The sequence below is a fragment of the Vanellus vanellus genome, assembly GCF_965231255.1.
Source record: "Vanellus vanellus genome assembly, chromosome: 3".
Classification (NCBI taxonomy): Eukaryota; Metazoa; Chordata; class Aves; order Charadriiformes; family Charadriidae; genus Vanellus; species Vanellus vanellus.
The window spans coordinates 27,644,039-27,665,750 of record NC_138907.1 but is presented as its reverse complement, the minus strand read 5'-3'; the positions used below and the strand labels follow the sequence as shown (position 1 = coordinate 27,665,750).

General features: G+C 43.9%; 1 protein-coding gene across 1 annotated transcript; it reads left to right on the top strand.

Moving 5' to 3' along the window:
- Positions 1-4,622: 4,622 nt before the first annotated feature.
- Positions 4,623-20,789, top strand: UTP25 (UTP25 small subunit processome component; the record flags this gene model as incomplete). The annotated part of the gene is made up of 12 exons (XM_082480462.1): positions 4,623-4,723; positions 6,754-6,793; positions 7,984-8,233; positions 9,003-9,209; positions 11,316-11,404; positions 12,805-13,215; positions 14,286-14,505; positions 16,564-16,766; positions 18,015-18,197; positions 18,842-18,954; positions 19,375-19,620; positions 20,435-20,789. 12 exons carry the CDS (start codon positions 4,623-4,625, stop codon positions 20,679-20,681), a joined length of 2,310 nt encoding a protein of 769 aa, XP_082336588.1. The 3' UTR covers positions 20,682-20,789.
- Between the last annotated feature and the right edge of the window lie 923 nt (positions 20,790-21,712).

Below are 21,712 nucleotides of genomic sequence, written 5' to 3'. Positions count from 1 at the left end.
GGAGAGATCAGCAATTGCGTTTCATTTAGAACAGAGTTGTGGAAAAGCTGTGGAAAGAGCCTGTGAGGAACCAGGTTTGGCACTCCCCGCTGTGCTTCCCTTTTCCCCACTGCTTGTTCGGCTCCCCCCACCATCACTGGCAGAGGCGAGGGTCCCTCTGCCTGCTGACCCGCTGCTCACACCTGCAAGGATGGCTTCAGGAGCACCAGGTGGGCTCTGCACACACCCACTGTTGGACCACGCTGCGAGGAAAGGGACATGGCCAGGAAAGGGTGTTGGTGCTGGATGGCTGAGCTGCCTGCCTTATGTGCACTGCCGCTGCTGAGGCGCTGGCCAGCCCCGCCTGGTGTACAGCTCTCGCTGCTGACAGAAGGGGCTCAGGCCCACCAAACTGGGGTGGATCTGCCATTGCCCCCCGGATGGCATTCTTTCTGCGCTGCTCCTACTCTCAGGGGAAAACACTGCCTTAATGCGGGCCTGTCTGTACAAGCCTGTGTCACAGCACTAAGCACTGCCCAAGCCTGCCAGATACGTTAACAGGCCCCTATATTAGCGTGCCTGCAGTTGTCTAACGTAGAAGAAACACGTCAACATGGATCACAGAGGTTGACCTGTAGCTGTTCTTCATGGCCCCTGATACCCAACAGAAAGGACTTTTACATCTTCCTCCTTGACTGCCTTGGGAAAAATGCGTTGCATCCAGCCTGTGAGTTGGAAATGTTAAAAAATTATTTTGTTGTTGTTGCTACATGTTCTCTGAGGAAGAGAGAGCTAATTGAGGAAAGGATTACCGTACCACACTGCATTGCTACATGCTCTCCAGTGCCATGGGATATCAAGGTCGGTGCTGCTTTGCTGCCTGTGCCTCACCAAGAAGCTGAGGTGTTAATCTCCTGGGGGACGCGTCTTCTAATACATCTTTGTGAATGGCCGCACAATGTTTTAAATAGTTCACAAACAGTTTAATCCTAAGCACCAAATCCTACCCAAGCAGGATTCTCACGCAAGGTGTGGGGAGGAAAGAGGGCGGGAGGAGTCGAGCAGAAAGGGGGCAGCAGTCCCAGGAGTATAATCAGTTTTGAGGGGGAAACTGAAGTGAGGATGAAGGAAAATGCGGGACAGTAGCTATTAAGGTACAGGCCCAAATCTTGCAAGCAGGTAGTAAACCATCACAGTTATCATTAAAAGAAGTGTGAATAAATGATCGCAGAAGCAAGTGTGGGCATTCAGAGCGTCACAAAAGAACAAGCTTAATGCATTTTTAATTCACTAAGGCAACATTAAAAAGCAGAATGAAACTCACCTAAGTAGTGTGAAATATTATCATAGCCAAAATTTTTGAAGAGACACTTTTAAACACTTAAAACCAAGCTATATCCTTACTACCACCAAGTTCCTGTAATTTCCCTTTTGTTTTTGTTTTAACACATACATGAACACACAGGCTTCCAACTGTTCACTACCTTAGCGTTTGTGCCCAAGTTCAGTCTCCCAAAAGCTCCCAAGTCCTCATAGTTCAGCTCTGACCAACAACTCCTGCTCTTCCTGCTGTTTCCCAGTCCCAAACTGTAGAAGTCAATAAGCAACAGTTATTGCAACACACAAATAAACCTCCTTTTTCACACTTCTGACAGAGGTAGGATGGCTTAGCAATATTTTTTCTCCTACAGAGCATGGCTGCCAATTCCACCAAAAAAAATGGTAGTCAGAAATAGTTCGTTTTAGTCAGCGGTGTTACACAATGTGTTGGCTTTGACAGAGCCTGCCAAGGGAATTTCTACTGCTGGGCCACAGCTGACTACTGCTGACATCTATCTGCTGGGGGGTGTTGTGGTTTAACCCCAGCCAGCAGCCAGAACCATGCAGCCGCTCGCTCATCCCCTTCAGTGGGATGGGGGAGAGAATCAGAGTAAAAGTGAGAAAAAAACTCATGGGTTGAGATAAAGACAGTTTAATAGGTAAAACAAAAGCCACACTCACAAGCAAAGCAAAACAAGGAATTAATTCCCTGCTTCCCATGGGCAGGCAGGTGTTCAGCCATCTCCAGGAAAGCAGGGCTCCATCATGCGTAATGGTGACTTGGGAAGACAAACGCCATCACTCCGAATGTCTCCCCCTTCCTTCTTCTTCCTCCAGCTTTATATACTGAGCATGACATCATATGGCATGGAATATCGCTTTGGTCAGTTGGGGTCAGCTGTCCCAGCTGTGTCCCCTCCCAGCTGCTTGTGCCCCCTGAGCCTGCTCACTGGCAGGGCAGTGTAAGGAGCAGAAAAGGCCTTGAAAGCATAGCAACAACCCAAAACACGAGTGCGCTATCCACTATTCCCATCCCAGATCCAAAACACGGCCTTACACCAGCCACCTGCAGAAACGAGTTAACTGTAGCCCAGCTGAAACCATGACAGAGGCTACTGGGTAAACCGGGTCAGCAGAATGATCTGGATTAAGACAACTTCCTCCACACCAGAAGGGTTTATCTGTAAAGTCAGTCAGCATCACCGGTGTTACTGAATGGGCAGTGGTATTAACAACATGCAGGAGTAACTGCTGGAGGCTTCTGCATAACTGAAGTGCAGTTAACATGTCTGCTTGCTTCAGCCAAACCCATGGATGCCCTCAAGTCCAGATAGACTACCAAGAAGCTACAATCACCAGCTGCTAGAACATTTTTCCCCCAAATATTCCATGTCTCTATCATATTTAGAATTACCTGGCTTTCACTTAATTTTGGCACCCTCTTATCCAGGAGACAAACTGGAATCTCTTGTGCACACTTTGCAGGAGGGAAAGCATAAGTAAACTGTGGAGTCCTGCGTTATAACCCCATTTACAGCCCCCCTTTACTAACAATCAGAAGAGTTTCTGCTAGGTCATGCAGAAGCACGGGGGCATAAGGAATATAAAGAACTTTACAGCAAAGAATTGAGTTTGATTTTTGTTTCTTATTTGACATAATGTAAGGTGGTTTCTGGAGAACTGTAGATCTTTGTACAGGCTAAAGCCCTAAACTTCACCCTTACAGCAGCGTTCAGTAAGATTCAGCAGTCAGATGTTAAGATGATCCAGAATTTAGTGTGATTTTATTTGGAGCTTTTGATTTTACCTTTTAGATTACAGCAGTCTGAACATAAGGACTTCTGTTGGGCCTCCTCTTCCTCCACCTCTAGTCTTATTGTAGAGGTTTCCCCCCAAAATGCGTGGCTTTTAGCACAGCACTGCAGACCATGGGGCTGTTCAGGAAGATGCTGCTGTTCAAGTGGTGTCTTCATGAATATGCCATTTGCGGTGTTCCCCCACATATACAGCAGGTCAGTCTCTTAGGAAGGCTGGATTGCATTTAGGTTGTTACTGCTTCTATATCTAAACAGAAATCAGAAGTAATGTTGCATTAATCTATAATGCTGCCAGAATTAAAAAAAAAAAAAAATTAAAAATTCTTTATGTGAAGAAAGCTCAGAGCTTCCTCCTAATGACCGTTCCCAGAGCAGAAATCGGAACTTGTGCAGATGCCCCATGCTTGCCTAATTGATGTCAAAAGAACAAAGTTAAAAGTTTACGAAGACGTTTTGGCTGGGACACGGTTGAGACATCACAGAAAATACCTCACCTGGAATAGCATGTGAAACAAAATGACGTGTATTATGTGTTCTTTTGCAGTTGCTGACTTAGACGTAAGATAACAAAAAATATAACTTCTGGACCAAAATCGAACCAAGAGCATATCCCAAACTAACCTTGGGTAACTACAATGCTAAAATACACACCCCTTTGTGAATAATGAGCATGCTAATCAGGTAACCTCCCTAAATGCTTTACATGTGAGCTTAGATGCATATGTATAGTTTGGAGCGGTGAATGAATCATTATTAACCAACCAGCTATATTTTATCATTATAAATATTGGGCAGTTGGAAAGGTGAGGTGTGCTGGCTGTTGTTAAACACCTGGCTCCCGGTTCTGCAGCATTGCAATAAAGACAAATATCTCGACTCAGCGTGTTGGCAGGCTCTCGTGCACTGGGTGAAGAACCCTCATTTAGGGACAACAAAATCGTATCCCCAAATGTATATGGGGGAAATATTATGCTAACTACACGCAACAGCTTCCAGTTGCGGCGAGTGCAGTGCAAAGGGAAAGGCAGCAGGTCTCAATCTCTTCTGCCCACCCTCATTTGTGCTTTCTCGGCGCCCGCGCACCCACCCGCAGCGTGGGGCCGCAGTCACGGCCAAGTTACCGAGGTCACGGTGTGCATTTTCGTCACATTGTTGATTTTGAAAGCAATTTGGGACAAATAACCCTTACCGGTGTCTTGTGTTCCCTAGCCAGGCTGGCAGCCATAACACCCGCCCAACTCCTCCAGCCCAACGCTGGCCGGCGGCGAGGCCAAGCTCGGCCCGCGGCTTCACCTCCCAGCGGCCCCACGGCCCTGACTCCCCCAGACGCGGCTTAAACCACCCGCCGAAGGGGCGACGCCCGCCCTCGGCGTCACCGGGAGGCGCCGGGCTGCCGGCATCGCCGTGGGGTCCGGCCTCGCCGTACGGCAGCGCGACAGCGGCGCGCTACGAGCGTGCCGTAAAGCGCGGTGGAGCTCCCCACGCTGGGTGGGCGACGGGGCCGGCATGGGGAAGCGGCGGGGCGAGCGGGAGCTGCTGCGCAACCTGAGCAAGAAGCAGAAGAAGCACCTGAGGGAGTTCGGGGAGGAGCACCCTTTCTATGACAAGTGAGTGCTGGGCCGGGGCGGGCCGGGCTGGGCTGGCTGGCTGGCTGGCTGGCTGGCTTGTAGTGGCCACATGCCCCGGCAGCCGCCGGGCGCAGCGTGCGGGAGGCCCCGGGCGGGAGCCCCGATCCCCTCGGCCGGCTGGGGCTTCCCTGTGGGGCGGGCTAACCCGCGCTGGGCCCAGCAGAAAGGGACCTGAGGGTATTGGTCGGCAGCCGGCTGAATATGAGCCAGCAGTGTGCCCAGGTGGCCAAGAAGGCCAACGGCATCCTGGGCTGTATCAGGAATAGTGTGGCCAGCAGGACCAGGGAAGTCATCGTCCCACGGCACATGGCACTGGTGAGGCCTCACTTCGAACACTGTGTTCAGTTTTGAGCCCCTCACTACAAGAAAGACATTGAGGTTCTGGACTGTGTCCAGAGGAGGGGAATGAGGCTGGTGAGGGGTCTGGAGCACAAGTCTGATGAGGAGCGGCTGAGGGAACTGGGGGTGTTTAATCTGGAGAAAAGGATGTTCAGGGGACACCTTATTGCTCTCTACAACTACCCGAGAGGAGGTTGTAGCGAGGTGGGGGTCGGTCTCTTCTCCCAAGTAACAACTGACAGGAGAGGAAGTGACCTCGAGTTGCAGCAGGGGAGGTTTAGGATGGATGTTAGGAAAAATTTCTTCACCGAAAGGGTTATCTAACATTGGAACAGGCTGCCCAGGGAAGTGGTGGAATCACCATCCCTGGAGGTATTTAAAAGTCAGGTAGATGTGGTGCTTAGGGACATGGTTTAGTGGTGGCTTTGGCAGTGTTAGGTTGATGGTTGGACTCAATGATCTCAAAGGTCCCTTCCAACCTAGACAGTTCTATTTCTGTGATTCACCATGGGGCCTGCAGCAGGAGCGCAGGTTGGCTGTGGGGGCGGTGGGCCCGGCTGCCCTGTGTCTGCAGGCCCCAGCAGCCCCCCTCGGCCCCCAGGCTGGCCCGGGCAGCGGTTGGTGCCGCACGTACTTTCCCTGTGCTCCTGAGGGAAGGAGGGGACCTGCCTCTGCATTTTGCACTGACACTCATGAGCTTGAAATTGCAAAAGAAGCAGAGAAAGCAGAAAATCTGGGCTCAGATTTGCTTGCAACAAATGTCATAAAGTCTTCCTGAGCAGCCTGGTGGCTGCCATAAGGAGTAAAAAAGCATAGGAGTGTGAGGTGCTGTTTTGGTGCTAGGTCAGTCCCTTGGCTTGTCAGGGTTCTCACTTTGCCACTGCTCATTACCCTCAAGGGCTGCAAAAGTACAGCACTGAAAACCTCAGAACCCTGGCTGCCGCAGCAGGATGCCAGTCTGTCGAAAAGGGCACCATACTTTTGGACCCCCATGTAAACTTGTGAAGAATGAGCTCCTTAGTCCAAATGCCGGGCGGTTTGATGCTGCTGTAAAGTCTTGGAAGCCTGCGAGGAAGACACTGTCAGGTCACCTGTTCAGTTTAAGGCTGTGTGCCTTTAGTAGCAGGCAAACAGTGTTCAGGTCTGTCACTTGTGTGTACCCTGGGACCCTCCCGGTGTGTATCGCTTGGGATGGAAGGCAGAGTCCTGCCCTGCAGGGGAGCAGTGTCCTGCACCTTCCCCTGTGCAGTGGCATTCTGTCCCACTCAAGGCTCCCCATCTTTTTGAAAGAGTTGAGGTTAGTTTAAGCCCAGCTTGTGCAGTGTCTTGTTTCCAGAATTAGAGGTTAATTTATGCTGTAGTATGTGGTTTTTTTTCCCCACTTGACAGATCAATATTTAGTGCTAGAGGTAGGCTCTTGCTCTGGTTAACTTTGTTGTACAAACTACCCTTGTAGTTGGATTCCTCAGATCCCTTTTAACGCCCCACCTTCTGATTGGGCCAGATTCTGCTTTAAAACATTTCACTTCTTGATCAGTTATAATGCTTAAGTGCTTTCTTTTAACTTCTCTAAGACTTGTGTAACTCATCAATTCCTTCTCCTCTTCATCTCTTTGACCCTGTGTATAACATCATTGACAGAGTAAGATATTTCAGTGCTTTCTTTTCAGGGTTTCTGGAAGACCAGAAGCAACTCAAGTCTGTGAACTGGTAATATATTTTTATTTCTTCCTTACTTTCATTTTTGTGTAGTTCAGTGAAGTGAAACACTTAGCATTTCACGTTACTGAGTTATTCAGGCCAATTAAGTTGTTCCCTTTAGAAAACCTGTGTTTAGGAGAAAAAAATGAATGTGACTTTTGTGTGTGTCTGGATTGTTCTCTACTCAAAACTGTAATACCTTGAGAGGGCAGAAGCAGCAGGAAATAACAGGTCTTCTTGGGGTTTTTTGCATATTACTTGGTCACAGTGAAAAGTAAATCGTGCTTTAACTTGTTTTAATAATGTTAATAAACATAGTGCTGCACAAGTTAGGAGATGTTCCGTTCTCTGTTGAATGAAGAAATGTGTTAATGCTAATTCCTTTTCTTCAGATTGTCATTGCTTTACTTTTCCTTCAGTCAGGATTTGGTAACCTTCTTTTTCATCAGATTAATAAAAGACTTCAAAGTTTCAGTGTGGAAAAATTAATTATTTTTGTTCATTTCTTTCCTTTTGTGATTTTTTGCATTAATATCCTGTTTACTGATTTTTCTTCTTTGGGCTGAAAGAAGCTAAGAAAGAAGTAAATGGTGCTGTGCTTATACTCCTGGTTTCACTATAATTTTGGCTATAACCTGACACACTGTCATTGGTTTGTGTGAGCCAAGGACAGAACTGGCTCTGATTTTGGCTTCTTTGAAGCTTAGAGCTTTGCAGCTGAGCCATACCTGACTGACTCCCTGGTGGACTGTTCTCAAGTACCAGCTATTTCACTTACCTTCTTGAAAGCCAGAAGCATTTTCAGTGTGCTATGTCCCTTGTATTGTGTGCCCTTCTACAATTTTTGCTGTGTGTGGTTTTCGTCGGAAAATCTAGTGCCAGTTCAGTGAACACCTTGTCTGCGGAGATCAGATGTCCTCACTCAGCTGAGACTGAAAGAACCAAATTTTCTGATGCTCCAAGTCAAATCAGCACAGACCGAGGCACTTCAGCCTAAGTTTACCAAGATGCTTTCAAAATCTAAATGGGAGGTGTCCACTATAACTATTTGCATACAATTGTGATTTTTGAAAAATTCCCCTGCATCCACATAAGGGTAGGATGGGAGAGGGGAAACATAATATGGGAACTAGAGGTGAGGGTATTTGTCTGCTGCCTAATAGAGTGTTGCTGTTGTGGGTGTTATTTTTCCCTTCCAGCCTGAGAATTCTGATAAATCGAGTGCAGAAAGTGATTCGGAGACTGAAGTGGAACAGGTCTCTGTATATCATAAGCTCCTGGCTACCCTGAAGACCTCTCCCGAGTCTGAGAGTGAGGAAGAGGAAGATGAAAGTGAATCAGAAGAAGGTGGGGAAAGCGAGTCAGAAACGGACAGTGAAGGGTCCCAGGAGACCGGAGAGCCAGCTGGAAGTGAAGAAGATAAGAATGATGTACCAGAGCAGAAAGAAGGTAGTTTGTCTTTTCCCATGCTGTGTTAAATGTTGTTTCAGTTAGAAAGTTTGAATAACCAATGTTTTTAGCCAGGATCCTGGTGTAGACTGGCTTGTTGGCTTGGTGCTCTTCTGGCTTGGAGACTGCGTTGCTCCGTTGCCTCTGTGTGGGTGGGAGCAGCAACTGCTGAAGGATTTAGCAGGGGAGAGGGTAGCTGTGCTCATTTTCCGGCAGACAGCCCGCTGCTGCTTCTTCAGATGTTGTTTGTGCGGCAGCACAGAGGAAATCCACATGGAGCAGCATACCAGGGGTTCTCACCCACTCATGGGAGACGCAAGCTGTTCTGTCACACAGCATCTGGCTTGGCTGCTGCCACTGAGAGGAGGGAAAGGTTTGCCTCATAGCAGAAGAAAGGATATTTAAATTGGAAGGAAACCTCCTCCTTTATGACGAGGCATCCTCATTCATGAAGTCTGCAAAGAAATTCTGGGAGAGAGGAGTCAACTTTTTATTATTTTCAGTTATGGGGGGTCTTTGGAGACTAAAACTTACATTCTCCAAATAGGTTATTTCTTTAATTTTCTCTGGGGAAATGTGTTGTGTATTACATAACATTTGGCATGCTAGCCAAAAGTCTTCTTTACTGTAGCATACAAAGCCTGCTTTTATCTTTTTGGATAGAATATTGGGAGAAAAAAAATAGGTAACTCAAAGGGAAGGAGGTGTAGCTACAGACAGTAGCTTTTCCAGGAGAATATAACCCATTTTTCTCTCTAACAATTCGCAGCTACAGACACAGCAGAGCAGACGCTTGGTCAGGAGCAGGCTGATGGCGCAGATACCTCTTGTGACCCAAGTCATGAAGTAATTGAGGAGTTTACTGATGTGAAACATGAATCTGAATTTAGCTTGGAAACCAATTTCATGGAAGAGGAGAGTGGAGATTGCAATGCAGATAAGAGAGACAGCAATTCTTCACAAGCCTTTTCAGAAGGTAAAATGCAGTATGTTTGTGTTTAGTGATCTGCCTCTAGAGGAATATCTGTAAATGTGTAAATTATCAAACACCCTCATGATATGCTATATAGCTTCTGAGTTCTTCGCTACATTATTAATTGTATTGCCCACATGTGAGCTGGTTACATAAGGGACGCGTAACGCTAATGCAGACGTGTAGCTGAACCACTTGTTTTCTGTGGACTGGGATTTTGCATGTAGTTTCTGTTATGGCCGATAAAGGTTGAAATATCACAAACTAGGAACGTGTGTGGAGGGTGTTGTCTTGTTCTGTTGCTTTAATAGTGGTTTAAAAAGCTAGTGAAATATGAAGGGCCCTGCAAGCCTGCACTTGACTGTGGAAGATATTCTTGGCACAGACAGCACAGGAGATAATCACAAAGCTGACCTGTGAGGGCATCCTTCACAACTCAGTGGAGTTAGAGGTGAGATTCTGGGAAGCTTGGGGCAGCCACAGTAATTTAGACAAATGCTCAGGGCTCTCTGAATTTTGAAGGTTATGCAGAGGAGTCTGACTGCACCAGGATCAGGAAGGCATGAGGCATGAGTGGAGCATCTGTGTGCTATCTTTTAAGGGTGTAGCCCAGAATCTCAACGCCGCAGTGTGCTGATGGGTGTAATCTGAGCTCCAGTGTTGGAGTCGTCCCACCATGTGTAATACAAATAACTGTGTGCACGGGTGTGTGATCTTTTGGTGATATGCCACACATTGGCACTTGCAGAGCTTCTATTCGTATTTCATGCTCTGTGGTTTTAATATCAGATGGCATAGTTTGAGAGAGAGAAATATGTTTGTAGCATCCCTAGTGATGCTGGCTTGTCATCTTGGAGCAGCAGCTGACATTAGATCTGGGAGGCAGCCTAGTTGATACATGAAATGTGTGGAAGCATCAAAGGGCCATGTGATAGAAAAAACAGCTCGTTCTTGTTACCATGAGAATATTACTTAGGCTGTTGGCATTGCATTTTAATGAGAACCGCAGCTCTCCAACTGCATGCTAAGTATTTTAACAGCTTTGTTCAACCTATAAATGATGCACTACTTTTCAGTGGGTTCCTATAGCTTGGAAGTGGGTTTATAATCTATGACAGAAAATGAGTCACCTAAGATAGCAGAAAGGGAATTAATTTCTACTCCAGTCCTGGGGTCACTAGAATTCCTGAAAATGCTTCACATTATTCCCTCTACTTTGTCTGACAAATGCTGGAATCGGTAAAACTCTCTTCAGCTAAGAGAGAACCTATATTACAGTTAAATGATATCTTGTTCGTTTGAGTTGCTGGAAAGATATTCTTAACAGTGTCATAATTAGCAAATGCCTTGACTTTTCCCTGGATAACTTGTTTGTGGGCTAGATATCCTTTGGCAAGCACTAGTGTTCTCTAATTAGTTTTCTTTATGCAGTGAGTGCTGCTGTGCTGCAAGCAGTGTACAGAGCTTGGTTTTCAAAATAAGCTTTGCATGTGACTTGTGCATGCTGGTGTCTTTGAATATAATATGAGTTTACAGTTCCTTGCCTCTTCTTTCCAAAAAGAAATGCTGATTAGATAAATCAGACTTTTGCTCACTTCAGGCAATCTTTGCCTACCTTCCCCAAAATCCTCCTATCTTTCTCTGCTTTATCACAAACAGTATTCACATCACTGGCCAAAGATGCAAAGCCCTTGGTAGACCGATTATAAATTAAGAAGGGCAGTAAATTCACTTGGGTCTTTACTGTTGAAAGCCTATTTCACCTGTAAGGGGTGCATGTGTCAGAGCTTAAGGCAGAAAATTGCCACAATGTTTTCTACTACATACTGCTTTCCTGCCCAACATTTGTTTTGTGATTGAAAGTTCTAGTACTTCCATAAGTGCTTCTTTTTCTTTTTTTAAAGCAATCTGTCAAATCTGTTCTCTCTGTTCTTGTAGAGAATTTGACATCCTTTCTCTCATCTCCAAGTGCTTTGAAATAACTAGTTTTAACTGTGGTGTTGGCCAGCATCGAAACTGTTCATCTCATTTGCAAATCCATTCTAAAATTTCGTTCCAGTATTAGCTACAATGGTTCTCAAGATATTTTTTTGTTGTTGTTATAAATAGATCCATTTAAACAGCACATGGACAAAGAACTTGAAGAAAAAGAAATAGAAAAAATGTCTACACTTCCTAAAACTTCAAGTCAAAGCAAGGTAACTGTTCTTTAGCCATCCAGAGTTCCTAAAGATGCCTGGATTAAAATATCTTTTTTTTTTTTTTTTTAATACAAGTGAAGTAGATTCGTAATTGTTATTATTAGCTGTTGGCACTGGAATTATCAAGATTTTGTCACTGTTGTTGCTGAAGTGTTTTCTTCTTCACTTAGTGCTGAGCGAGAGTTGAAATCCAAAGTCTGTCGTTACACAGGCATGTAGCGACACATCTGAAAAACACAGTTTTAGAGTTTGATCTGTAGTCCCAAAACCATAGGTTTAGTACTATTGGCACCAGGTAGAAACAGGACTGGTTTCTGAGTGGTAACAGCACAATGCCAGGGACGTGCTCTGCAGCTGAACTTGTGAGATAACCATGTACAGTCTTAAAAGTACTTGTGATGCACTTCGCTTTCACGTTCTTGCTTCAAGATGGCTGTATCTCTGTACACATTTATAAGCTGGTAAAGGGGAATTTAATACTTGTATTGTTAATTCTGGCAATAATAGGTGAATTACAGTACCAGAAAGCCACCTCATTGCTTGAGAGAGAATATTGTTTTTTTTTTTTTTTAAATACTCATTTTTAGACAAACCTTTGCTTCCTAACTTTTTTCACATCTGATTTTGTTTTGGAGGGTTGCCTTACATTCTGGTCAGCCATATGCTGGGTGACATACGTTGGAAGATAGCCAATGGTTAGTCAGTCAGAGAGAAAGCTGTGATTTTTCTTAAATTTTATTTTATATTTTTCTTTTTTGGAATGTGATGGCCAAAAATACAAGTGCCACCTGAAGCAATGCATGATATATCTTTGCTTCACTTGGTGTAGCTACTTTATGGAGATAGATAAGGACAACTTGCACAGCAGAAGGCTTAAAGTTTAGAGTTTTCCCTTACTACAGTGATAGCTTTTGCCCTCAAAATCAGACAGACTCCAACAAGATTGTATTTAGCAACTGATTCACAACTTCTGGGTTTAGTCCCTAATGGGGTTTTGTTTTCATCTTTAAACAAAGCACGTACCTCCGTGCAGCTGATCTGTAAGTATAGTCGGACTCCAGGGTTCTCATCTTGTCCCTGGTTTGTGCCGCTGTTTTGCTGGATGGTTTAGGCAGAAATGACATCCTTCCTCGGTTTTCTCATCTGTAAAATAAAGACAGTTAGACACAACACTGCAAAATACATCCAGATCTACTGAGCTCAGGTTTATTGTTATTTACTCTGGTAGACTCTAAGGAAGAGATTGCATATTGAAAAATAAGTTTGAACTTGCATTATGAAAAGAGTTTTCTCAAGTTTCATGAACTTGATTAAACTGCTAGCTGTGGTGATGTGCTTTTAAGTGTCCCAAGTTTGGTACACATGACTCCTCTTTGTTTTGTTTGGTTTTTTTTCAGTGGCCCAGGCTGGGCCAACTAACTTTTTCTTCCACTTTGGAGAAACATAAAACTTTGAAAGCAGACAAAGAAGTCGATGTGAAACAGCTTTATCTTCACAAGCCTTTAGAATCCACTTGGCCAAAAGTGAATAAACAGTTCCTGTCTTCAATGAACAAACCAAGTGATCCCACTTTTACCCCCTTACAAAGAGAGCTCTTCTGTATCATGAATACATACCGGGACTTGTTCTATCCAGAAAGAAATGCTTTAACAAATGGAGAAGAAATCCGGCATGCTTACTGCTTGCATGCCTTGAACCACGTTCTGAAGGCAAATGCCCAGGTGCTCAGCAACAATGCCAAACGAAGAGACCAAAAGCCAGGGACTGGCAATGATGACTACAGGGATCAGGGGCTCACTAGACCTAAGGTAAGGGAGCTTCATTAATTTGATTCTCCCATCCCCACCCTGGCTGTCTGGTCAGGCTATATAAACATCCTGGGAGTATATCCAAAAATATTTCTGTCGCTGCTCTCTCAGGTGACATGTTCCTGGGCCTGTGCCTTTCCACATCCCTTTATTGTGCCTGGAAGTCATTTGCTGTGGCCAGGGCAAATACCCTGTGAGAAGCTGTGAACACGGGATTGTTAGCCAGCCTGTTTCTGTGTGGAGCCATGAGTTTCGCTTCTCTTTTTTTATCTTTGTCCTCCTATCGCTACAGACTGACATGTTGCCTTTTCCTGCTTCATTTCTAAATCTACCAGTACAGAAAGGTGCCTCCACATCAATCTTCAGTGTTAGTGCAGCTAGTGTGGGCTGTCACCCAGTGTGGGATGTCTCAGAATTTTTTTTTGCCCTAAGGACCTTGTAAGGACTTACCTGCATGGAAGGATCTTTCTGTACCTGGGAGACCCCAGGGAGTCCCAGTCCCATTGTCAAGGCCAACCGTCATAGTTGGTGAAGTGGGCCTCAAACCAAGGCTCCCTGGATTCACAGCATCCTCTGGTTGTTAACCAGGTGAATTCCACTAGGGTTAGCCTGTCACTGGTGGTGCCAACTACCTGTTGAACAGTTTCAAAGTTGGGTTTCAGTGTTAGCTGCACGCCTTTAGCTTCTGTGTTGACTCCGCAGTTAGATATTTATATTTCAGAGTGCTGTGCAGAGACCCATCCCAGAGCCAGCCATTGACCCTGTCTGTGTATTGTGGGAGCTCTTGCTTGATCAGCAAGAACAGGAGGACGTGCTTAATTTCCGTTCCCCTGCAATGGTACCCTGGGTGTGAGATGGGGAGCCAACCTGAGCTCCTGGCCAATACCTGTTCATGAGCGCACTGCGTCCCAGCGCATCCCCCCCTCCTTGCTGCATGTCAGAATTGTTTTGTTTTGATTGTTGGGATGCCCCATGGGGGCAGATCTAAGTGATAAAAGTAACTCAAAATACAGTTAACTGTGAGTGTTCTTATTATATGGGTTATTCTGTTGTAACTTTGATCTATGCAGGTGCTGATGATAGTGCCCTTCAGGGAATGTGCTTTGCGAATTGTGCATATTTTCATCAGTCTTCTTGAAGTGAACGACAAAAAAAAAATAGATGTAAGTAATAAAAAGCGCTTCAAAGGGGAGTTTGGCTCTGACCCAGAAGAGAAACCCCCCAATCTGAAAAGACCTGAAGATTATGAAGCCGTCTTTGCTGGCAACATTGATGACCACTTCAGAATTGGTAATGACCTACTGAACAGATGATTTTTAGGTTGTAAAGAACTAAGAAGTAACAAGTTCTTCCTAAAAGTATAGGAGCTATCAGGGTTGGAAGTTCTGGTGAGGCTCTAGGCTCTGGAGCATTCATGCTGGTTTTGCACTAGCAACTTGGATTTTTCTGAAAAACTTTCTTGCCTTGTCAGAACTTAAAAAGGAAGAGAAAATACAAAAGTAATGATTTTCACATCAAGTTCAGAATCACTTAAAATGCAATCATTACTTTATTGTAGCAGGACTTCCCACACCTCATTTTAAAGAGGAAAAGCCTTGATTATGCAGCAAAGTCTTTCATGTTATTAAAAAAAATCCCAACTTTTGTGTTTAATCAGCCTATTCATAATGTCTCTCATAATCAGTAATGGTTGGAACAAAATCAAAGCTCAGTACTGAGCAAAGCAGTTTTCTACTGTTGCCCATGGTTTTCATGAAAGCAAAGGGGTGGCCAGCTAGTAGGGCTGTTGGACAAGTAGCAAATTTGAGACTATTTCATAATATTGTAATCTCATGCTGGTTTAGGAACTCAGTATGCAGAGAATTAGCTGGTGGCTTGGTTCCTGGAGCTGCCATGAGGAGTAGGCTGTTTTTCTAACTTAACTTTACAGATCAGAGGCTTTTGAAATTACTGCCCCTTGAAAGATAAATTGGCATCCCAGGGGATGTAATGATACAGTGGAAGATGCAAGCATGTCCTACTCAGTCTTTCTTCCTTCCCCAGTGAATATCTCTCTGGCTGAGAGCCTCTTACTTTCAGCAGCATAATAATTTTCCTTTCAGTCCTCTCCCATGCCACAGTCTGCCTGATCCACTTACTAGGTGTGAAGAAATGCTTGAAGAAACTTTCAGTGCTGTTACTTGCAGAAGCAAATCATAGAAGCAGAATAATTATTCTTTCTTACTGTGCCTCACACCCTGTTACTTCTGCACAAAGATCTAATTTAAAGCACATTTGTTACGCCTTACTAAAACCACCCTTTTGCATTTTTAAACAGAAAAAAGACTTGATGTTGTTAAACCGTGTATATGCTGTGACAAGTGATATCTTCTTCCTGGAAATGCAATCAATTATGTCTTTCTTTTTCTTTCCATTTTTATCATTGGGTTAAAATAGATAGCAGGAGGGGTCCATATCGGTATCTGTGTGGAATTCTTGCAAGTGCCTTCAGCTGTGCCCGTGATAGCTGGATTCACACAGAGAGGGAGAGAAGTTGAAGAGACGCCTTTGTTGGGCAGACTGTAGCAGGTGGTTTGAATATGGCCTGAACTACCTTGATTTTTAAGATCAGAAAACTGTGGGTCCTAGCAATATTGCCATGTAGTTACAGCATAGGTAACAAACACATTGGATTCCGTCCTTCCTTTTTAATTCTTTAATATGAGAGGTGATGCATAAGATAGTTTGGCATGTACACCAGGACATGTGGTGTGAGAAGCAATGCCAGGGAAGGTGCAAGACTGGTTTGCTTTCAGTCATCCTCACACAAAGAACCTTTTCCTTTGTGTTCTAGTAGCAACTCTCACAGCCATGTGAATAAAGGCAGTTTATAGTCAAGAGGTCCACACTGAATCTTTCATGATAGGTTAAGGTAGCAGTTCCTATAGTACTGAATGGCAGAGACCAAAGTCCAGGATTTAGAGAGAAGGGAATAGTTAATTATTTCTGCTTTTTTTTTTTTTTTAAACTCTTAAATTCTTCAGCCCTTTCATCCCCCTTTTTAGCAGAAAAATCACACAGATGTGTTTCACTTAAAAAAATGTCTAAGCTATAAAAAAATCTGGAAAAAATTACCACTGAAGGAGTTTGCTGAACTTCATGAAAATCTGCCAAATGCTTGTCAAATGGGGGTGGGTAAGCACTTTTCAGGGGAAGAAGAGTTTCAGACAGATTGGTTTTGTCCAGCTATAATCGTTAGTATGTGTTAAGGGAGAGGAAATATAGGGAGTTACTATTACAGAGCCTGTTGGAAGAATATGGTTGATAATTGACCTTAACTAAGAAAAGCTGTTGGTTGTTGTCGGACAGGGGTTGCGATTCTTCAGAAGAGTATGAGACTATATGCACCATTTTACTCGTCGGATATCATCATTGCCTCTCCACTGGGTATTAGGACTATTATTGGCGCAGAGGGGGAGAAGAAGAGAGATTTTGATTTTCTATCATCAATAGAAGTTCTCATAATTGATCAAGCAGATATTTACCTGATGCAGAATTGGGAACATGTTCTGGTGCGTTTTCCGTATGTATTCATTTTTGAGTTGTACTGTGTCTCGTTAGTCTGATAAACTTAGTTTTGGCAGTGAACGGTATTGCTATTTTTTTACTTACTTGATTCCCGACGTGTATGCTTGTTCTTTTTCCTCCCTTCATCCTGATATTTTCTTTATACTAAGAATAATCTCGCTACAGATTTTGGGTAGTATTCAGCACCTGTTCTCTATAAATCTTAGTATTTGGTGCTTTAGTGGCATATTTCATCAGAGATTTTTTCGACAGTTTTAATTATCTTACACGATGAGATAATGATGATTCTTTCAATCACATCTGGGAGAAAATATGCCAGCTGTCTGACTGCCCAGTGCCTCAGTCAGACTGCAGCCGTGTGAGGAATCTGTACAGCCTAATTCAGGTTCCTCCAGAAAGCAACAGGAGCTGTTGCTTGTCTCCACTGACTGCAGAGATACTGAGCATTAGTCATGTCCAAAGTTAAACAGTATGAAGATTTTCCTGTACTTGTAATGAAAATACTGTTCTGGGGTTGTGGCTAGTATGCAGTAGTACCTGTGCTTTTTGGATTTTGGTTAATAAAAGTTTTCAAGGTTGAAAGGTTGTGAGGTTTTGATTTATTTTTTTTTTCACATAGAAACACCTTTGAGATACCTGGGCTGTGCATTTTGACAGCATGATGTTATTGTACATTTTGAATGAGCACAGAAGGTGTCTTGTTTCCTGGGGAGTCGTAGGAAAGACACATCAGCCTACAAAATATCCAGGGAATCAGTGTGGAGACTGTTTCCTGTTTTTTCCTCTGGGTGTGACTGGCTGCCGTGTAGCAGCAGCGATGCCAGTCCTAGGCATCATTCAGTGAGGCCAGAATAAGGTCAATTTCTTCACTTACGCCCAGACTCCCTGAATGGATGGAAACTGTACTTGAGCTTCTTTCAGCTCAGAAACCGTGGGCCCATTGACTTTAATACAAACAAATCCTTTATACTTGCCCCATGGGAGAAAATTGGAAGCAGAGGTTACTGATGACTGAACAGGTGGTAACTTTCAGTTCTGTGGCAGGAAATCAAGGAGATCAGTCTTGATGTGGTCAATAAATTCCAGACAGTCATGACTTAGGAGATCACTACTGTTTTATATTCTGTGCTGTCTTGCTCATCCCTGCTCCCTTTCTTACTGCAGTTAAGGCTCTTGCAGTCTGGGTGCAGGGATGCCAATCCGTAGCGATGTGTTTCCATCTCTCTGTGTAGCATCTGATGAAGCACATTAACCTGCTGCCTCTGGATCCCCACGGGGTGGATTTTTCCCGAGTGCGAATGCTGAATCTCAATAACTGGTCCAAGTACTACCGCCAGACACTGCTGTTCAGCGCCCTTCAGGATCCCCAGATTAACTCCATCTTCAACAAACACTGCTTCAATTACATGGGGCAGGTGAGTTCACAGATGAGCTGAAAGCCTTCTTTTAAATGCTGGCGTAAGGGAGGGGGAGAAGAACAGAAAACCCAACTCATGGAAAAATTCCATAACTCAGTTGTAGAAAGACTGTGCCAGTGGTTTCCAGTACCCAAGTATTTCAGTCTGAATGTCCATGATGCTGCATGACAATTTCTAATGCTGTGCCAAAGCCACGAAGAACTACTCTTCTTGCAGCAGTATTAATTTGTTCCTTTTCTTTCATGGGTAGCTGTCTCATGTCAGAAATTAGATTTTGTTTTTTTCTTAATTTGACACACATAAGTTGTCTTCTTTTATTTATTTTGTTGTTAAATGGAGGGTTCGCCTGCTTCCTTTTTTTCCCCCCTTCTACTGTATAAGAAGCACAAACTGCTATTACTTTGAAAAAAATGGGAAAAGTAAAAACCTTAGTTGTCTCTCTCAAATATATGGAAGTCAGAGCATAAGCAGTGGTCATGTATATTTAACAGATCTGGGGTGTGTATGTAGTTTTGTATTGGAGCTTTCTTAAAAACAGCCTTGTGCGTTGCTTGCAGATGTGAGTTGCAAGCAGAAAGCTGGCTGGAGTGTGGCTGCCTTTGAAATGCCGCTTCCCTAAATGTCCTACTTTCTTCTCGCAGGTGGCTGTCCGTAATGTACCACTCAGTGGCTCCATTAGCCACGTTGTGGTCCAGCTTCCTCATGTTTTTCGGAGGCTAGGAGCTGAAAATTTAACTTCTGTAATAGAGACAAGGTACTCTGTGTTCCAGACTGTTTTGCTATTTGTAATGACTGCAATTTCAGATTTAGTTGTGCATGGTGTTTCCTGTAGAGCACAATGTGATTTCACCACAGAAGTATGCCTTCATTAGTCTTCAGATACAGGCTAGGCTCTGCGCAGGTGGAAAGGGATACCAAACTTCTCCTTCCCAAAGACACTGGAGAATAAAGTCTGGGAAAGGAATACCAGTCTCTGCAATAACTGTGTAGCACTGATAAAGCTTTTGCCTTTTATCTTCTACATGTGTAAAAATCCTATGATGTGTTAAAGAAGGAAAAAATTAGTCAAAATCTTCTGTAGTCTATTGTCTGATGATATTCCTGTTTGAGGTCATATCAGTATTGGAAAGCTAAGTGCTAACTCTGGTTAAACATATTTGCTTTCTGGACTCAGGTTTCAGTTTTTCATCAACAAAGTTTTGCCCGAGTACCGCGATGCCATCATGTCACACACGCTCATTTATGTTCCATCATATTTTGACTACGTGCGTCTTCGAAATTACTTCAAGAAAGAGGATCTGAATTTTACTCACATCTGTGAATACACCAAAAAGGCTGGCGTCTGCAGAGCAAGACGGTTCTTTCTTAAGGGAGAGAAGCAGTTTCTATTGTTCACTGAGCGCTTCCACTTCTACAAAAGGTGAATTGTGGACTGAGTTTTCCTCTAAGCTGCATGTGTGCTGTTTTGGAAGGCAGAGTCTGACCTTAATCATAGCTGGGCTATATTGCTGTTTGAATCTGTTGAATCTCTCTGAGGACTTCTTTGACTGAAGTAAGAGCGTTTCAGTTTACTTCAAAATTTTTTCATGTTGTCGGCAGTCCCTTGCAGGGGCTCTAGTACTTTGGTATGCACAGGGCTTTATTCAGGAAGGTAAGTGCTGCCAAGTTCCACTGATATCAGGACAGGATGATATAGCCTGCAAAATGGGTTTCATTGTGCCTTTTATTTGCGTTCATCTCTGCCACAATAATTACATGAAATTCTGGAAAAGGATATGTAATTGGTTCAATAATGTGATACAGCAAGCTGAGGCCACCTGGAAAATTTGCTACGTCCTGACTGGAGCTGTTTAGAAGTTCCTAATGGAACAGTTTTTCTTAGTAGCAGGAGGTGTTTTGGCAGTGTGAAAAGTTGCATGAGAGTCAAGTCTGATCAGGCTTCACTGTCTTAAAATCCAAGCCAAAGAGGCTGAATATTGCAGAAATTGGTGGTGGTCTGTACTTTAGAGGAAGTCACAGTGCCTGGCAGTGTTAGACATCCCCCACCCCACCCCTCAACTCCACATCTGTGTTTAGTCTTCAGTCCATGACACAGGTTTTGTAGAGTTGAGCTACAGTTGACGTGCATTGAACATGATGGGAATTGGAAGAACTGAGATAGGATTGATGTTTTAACGTGCACATTTTGTAAAAATTGGCAACAAACTTACCTTTTTGGTTTTTTCCTACTACAGGTATATGATAAAAGGCATTAGGAACCTCATTTTCTATGAGTTACCAACCTACTCCCACTTCTACAGTGAGATTTGTAATATGATGAAGGCCGCAGACAATGGAGTGGATGCTACTTGGACCTGTACTGTGCTCTACTCCAAGTATGATGCTCAGAAATTGGCTGCAGTGGTTGGCATAGATCGCGCAGCTCAAATGCTACAGTCCAAGAAAGATGTGCACCTCTTTGTTACAGGAGAAAATGAATAAGTGATATTGCAGACTAAATGACTGAATGGACCTGGATTTTGCTCCTCACGCACTTTTTGATGTTGCTTTTTTTAAAAAGTATTAAACTTTTTATTCCCTTTTACTAAATATTCTGTTGAAATTGTTCATATATTATTAAATTTTGTATGTCAATACTCTGTCCGACAAGAAACAGAGAATGTCATTCAAGAAAGCAGGGCTTGGGCGTTTCTTCTTAGAGAAACAAAGTCAATCCAGAACTGTTTTTCTTGTATATTGAAAAACTTACTGGTCAGTAAAGACTGATGCTGTGATAAATAACTTTTGATTGGATTGCTTCACTACATTTTCAGGTGTAGCAAACTCACCTTTTATCAAAGGCAACTTCTTCCTTTAATCTAGGGGAAGAAAATGTGCCCAAGTATTAATGTGATCACTGTTCTGTAAGCCTGTGTAAGGGGGGCGCAGGCGAAGGCTCTTCAACACAAGCATATTGTTGAACGGATGTTGAACTTGCTTCAACTTGACAGTTGTGAGAATGAGAGTCAATGAGTGTGCTTGTGTAGAAGCTCTGTTTGGTTTTGTGGGTTTTGGTTTTTTTTCTTTCCCTGAATGACCTAAGTATCTCTGCCTCCTATTTACAGCAGCCCCTCTGGCCAGCCACTTTTACCAGGGATAAGTTTTTTTCCAAAGGAAGACCGAGTTGAACGTGGTGGGCAGCAGAGCCCAGGCCTGCCTAGCCCCCATGATCACCAAAGCAGCGTTGTGGAGCACAAAAGCAAGTGGTGCGGTTGCAAATACCTGTGGTCTCTTCTCACGCTTTGTGTGGGGTTTTGTTTGGTTGGGTTTTCTCTTTCCTCTTAATAGCTGCTTACAGACAGCATGGAAGTGTCATGGTCCTGCCTCTTCTTTCTTTTCTTCTCCTTTTGGGAGCTAAGCATATTTAAAAGGAGAGGTTAGTTTGTGTAGGCATGTGCTCGGGCTGCAGGGAGGCTGTTCTGTGGAGGGGCAGGTGAGCCCTGCGTGGGTCCAAAGGCAAGACGGGAACATCC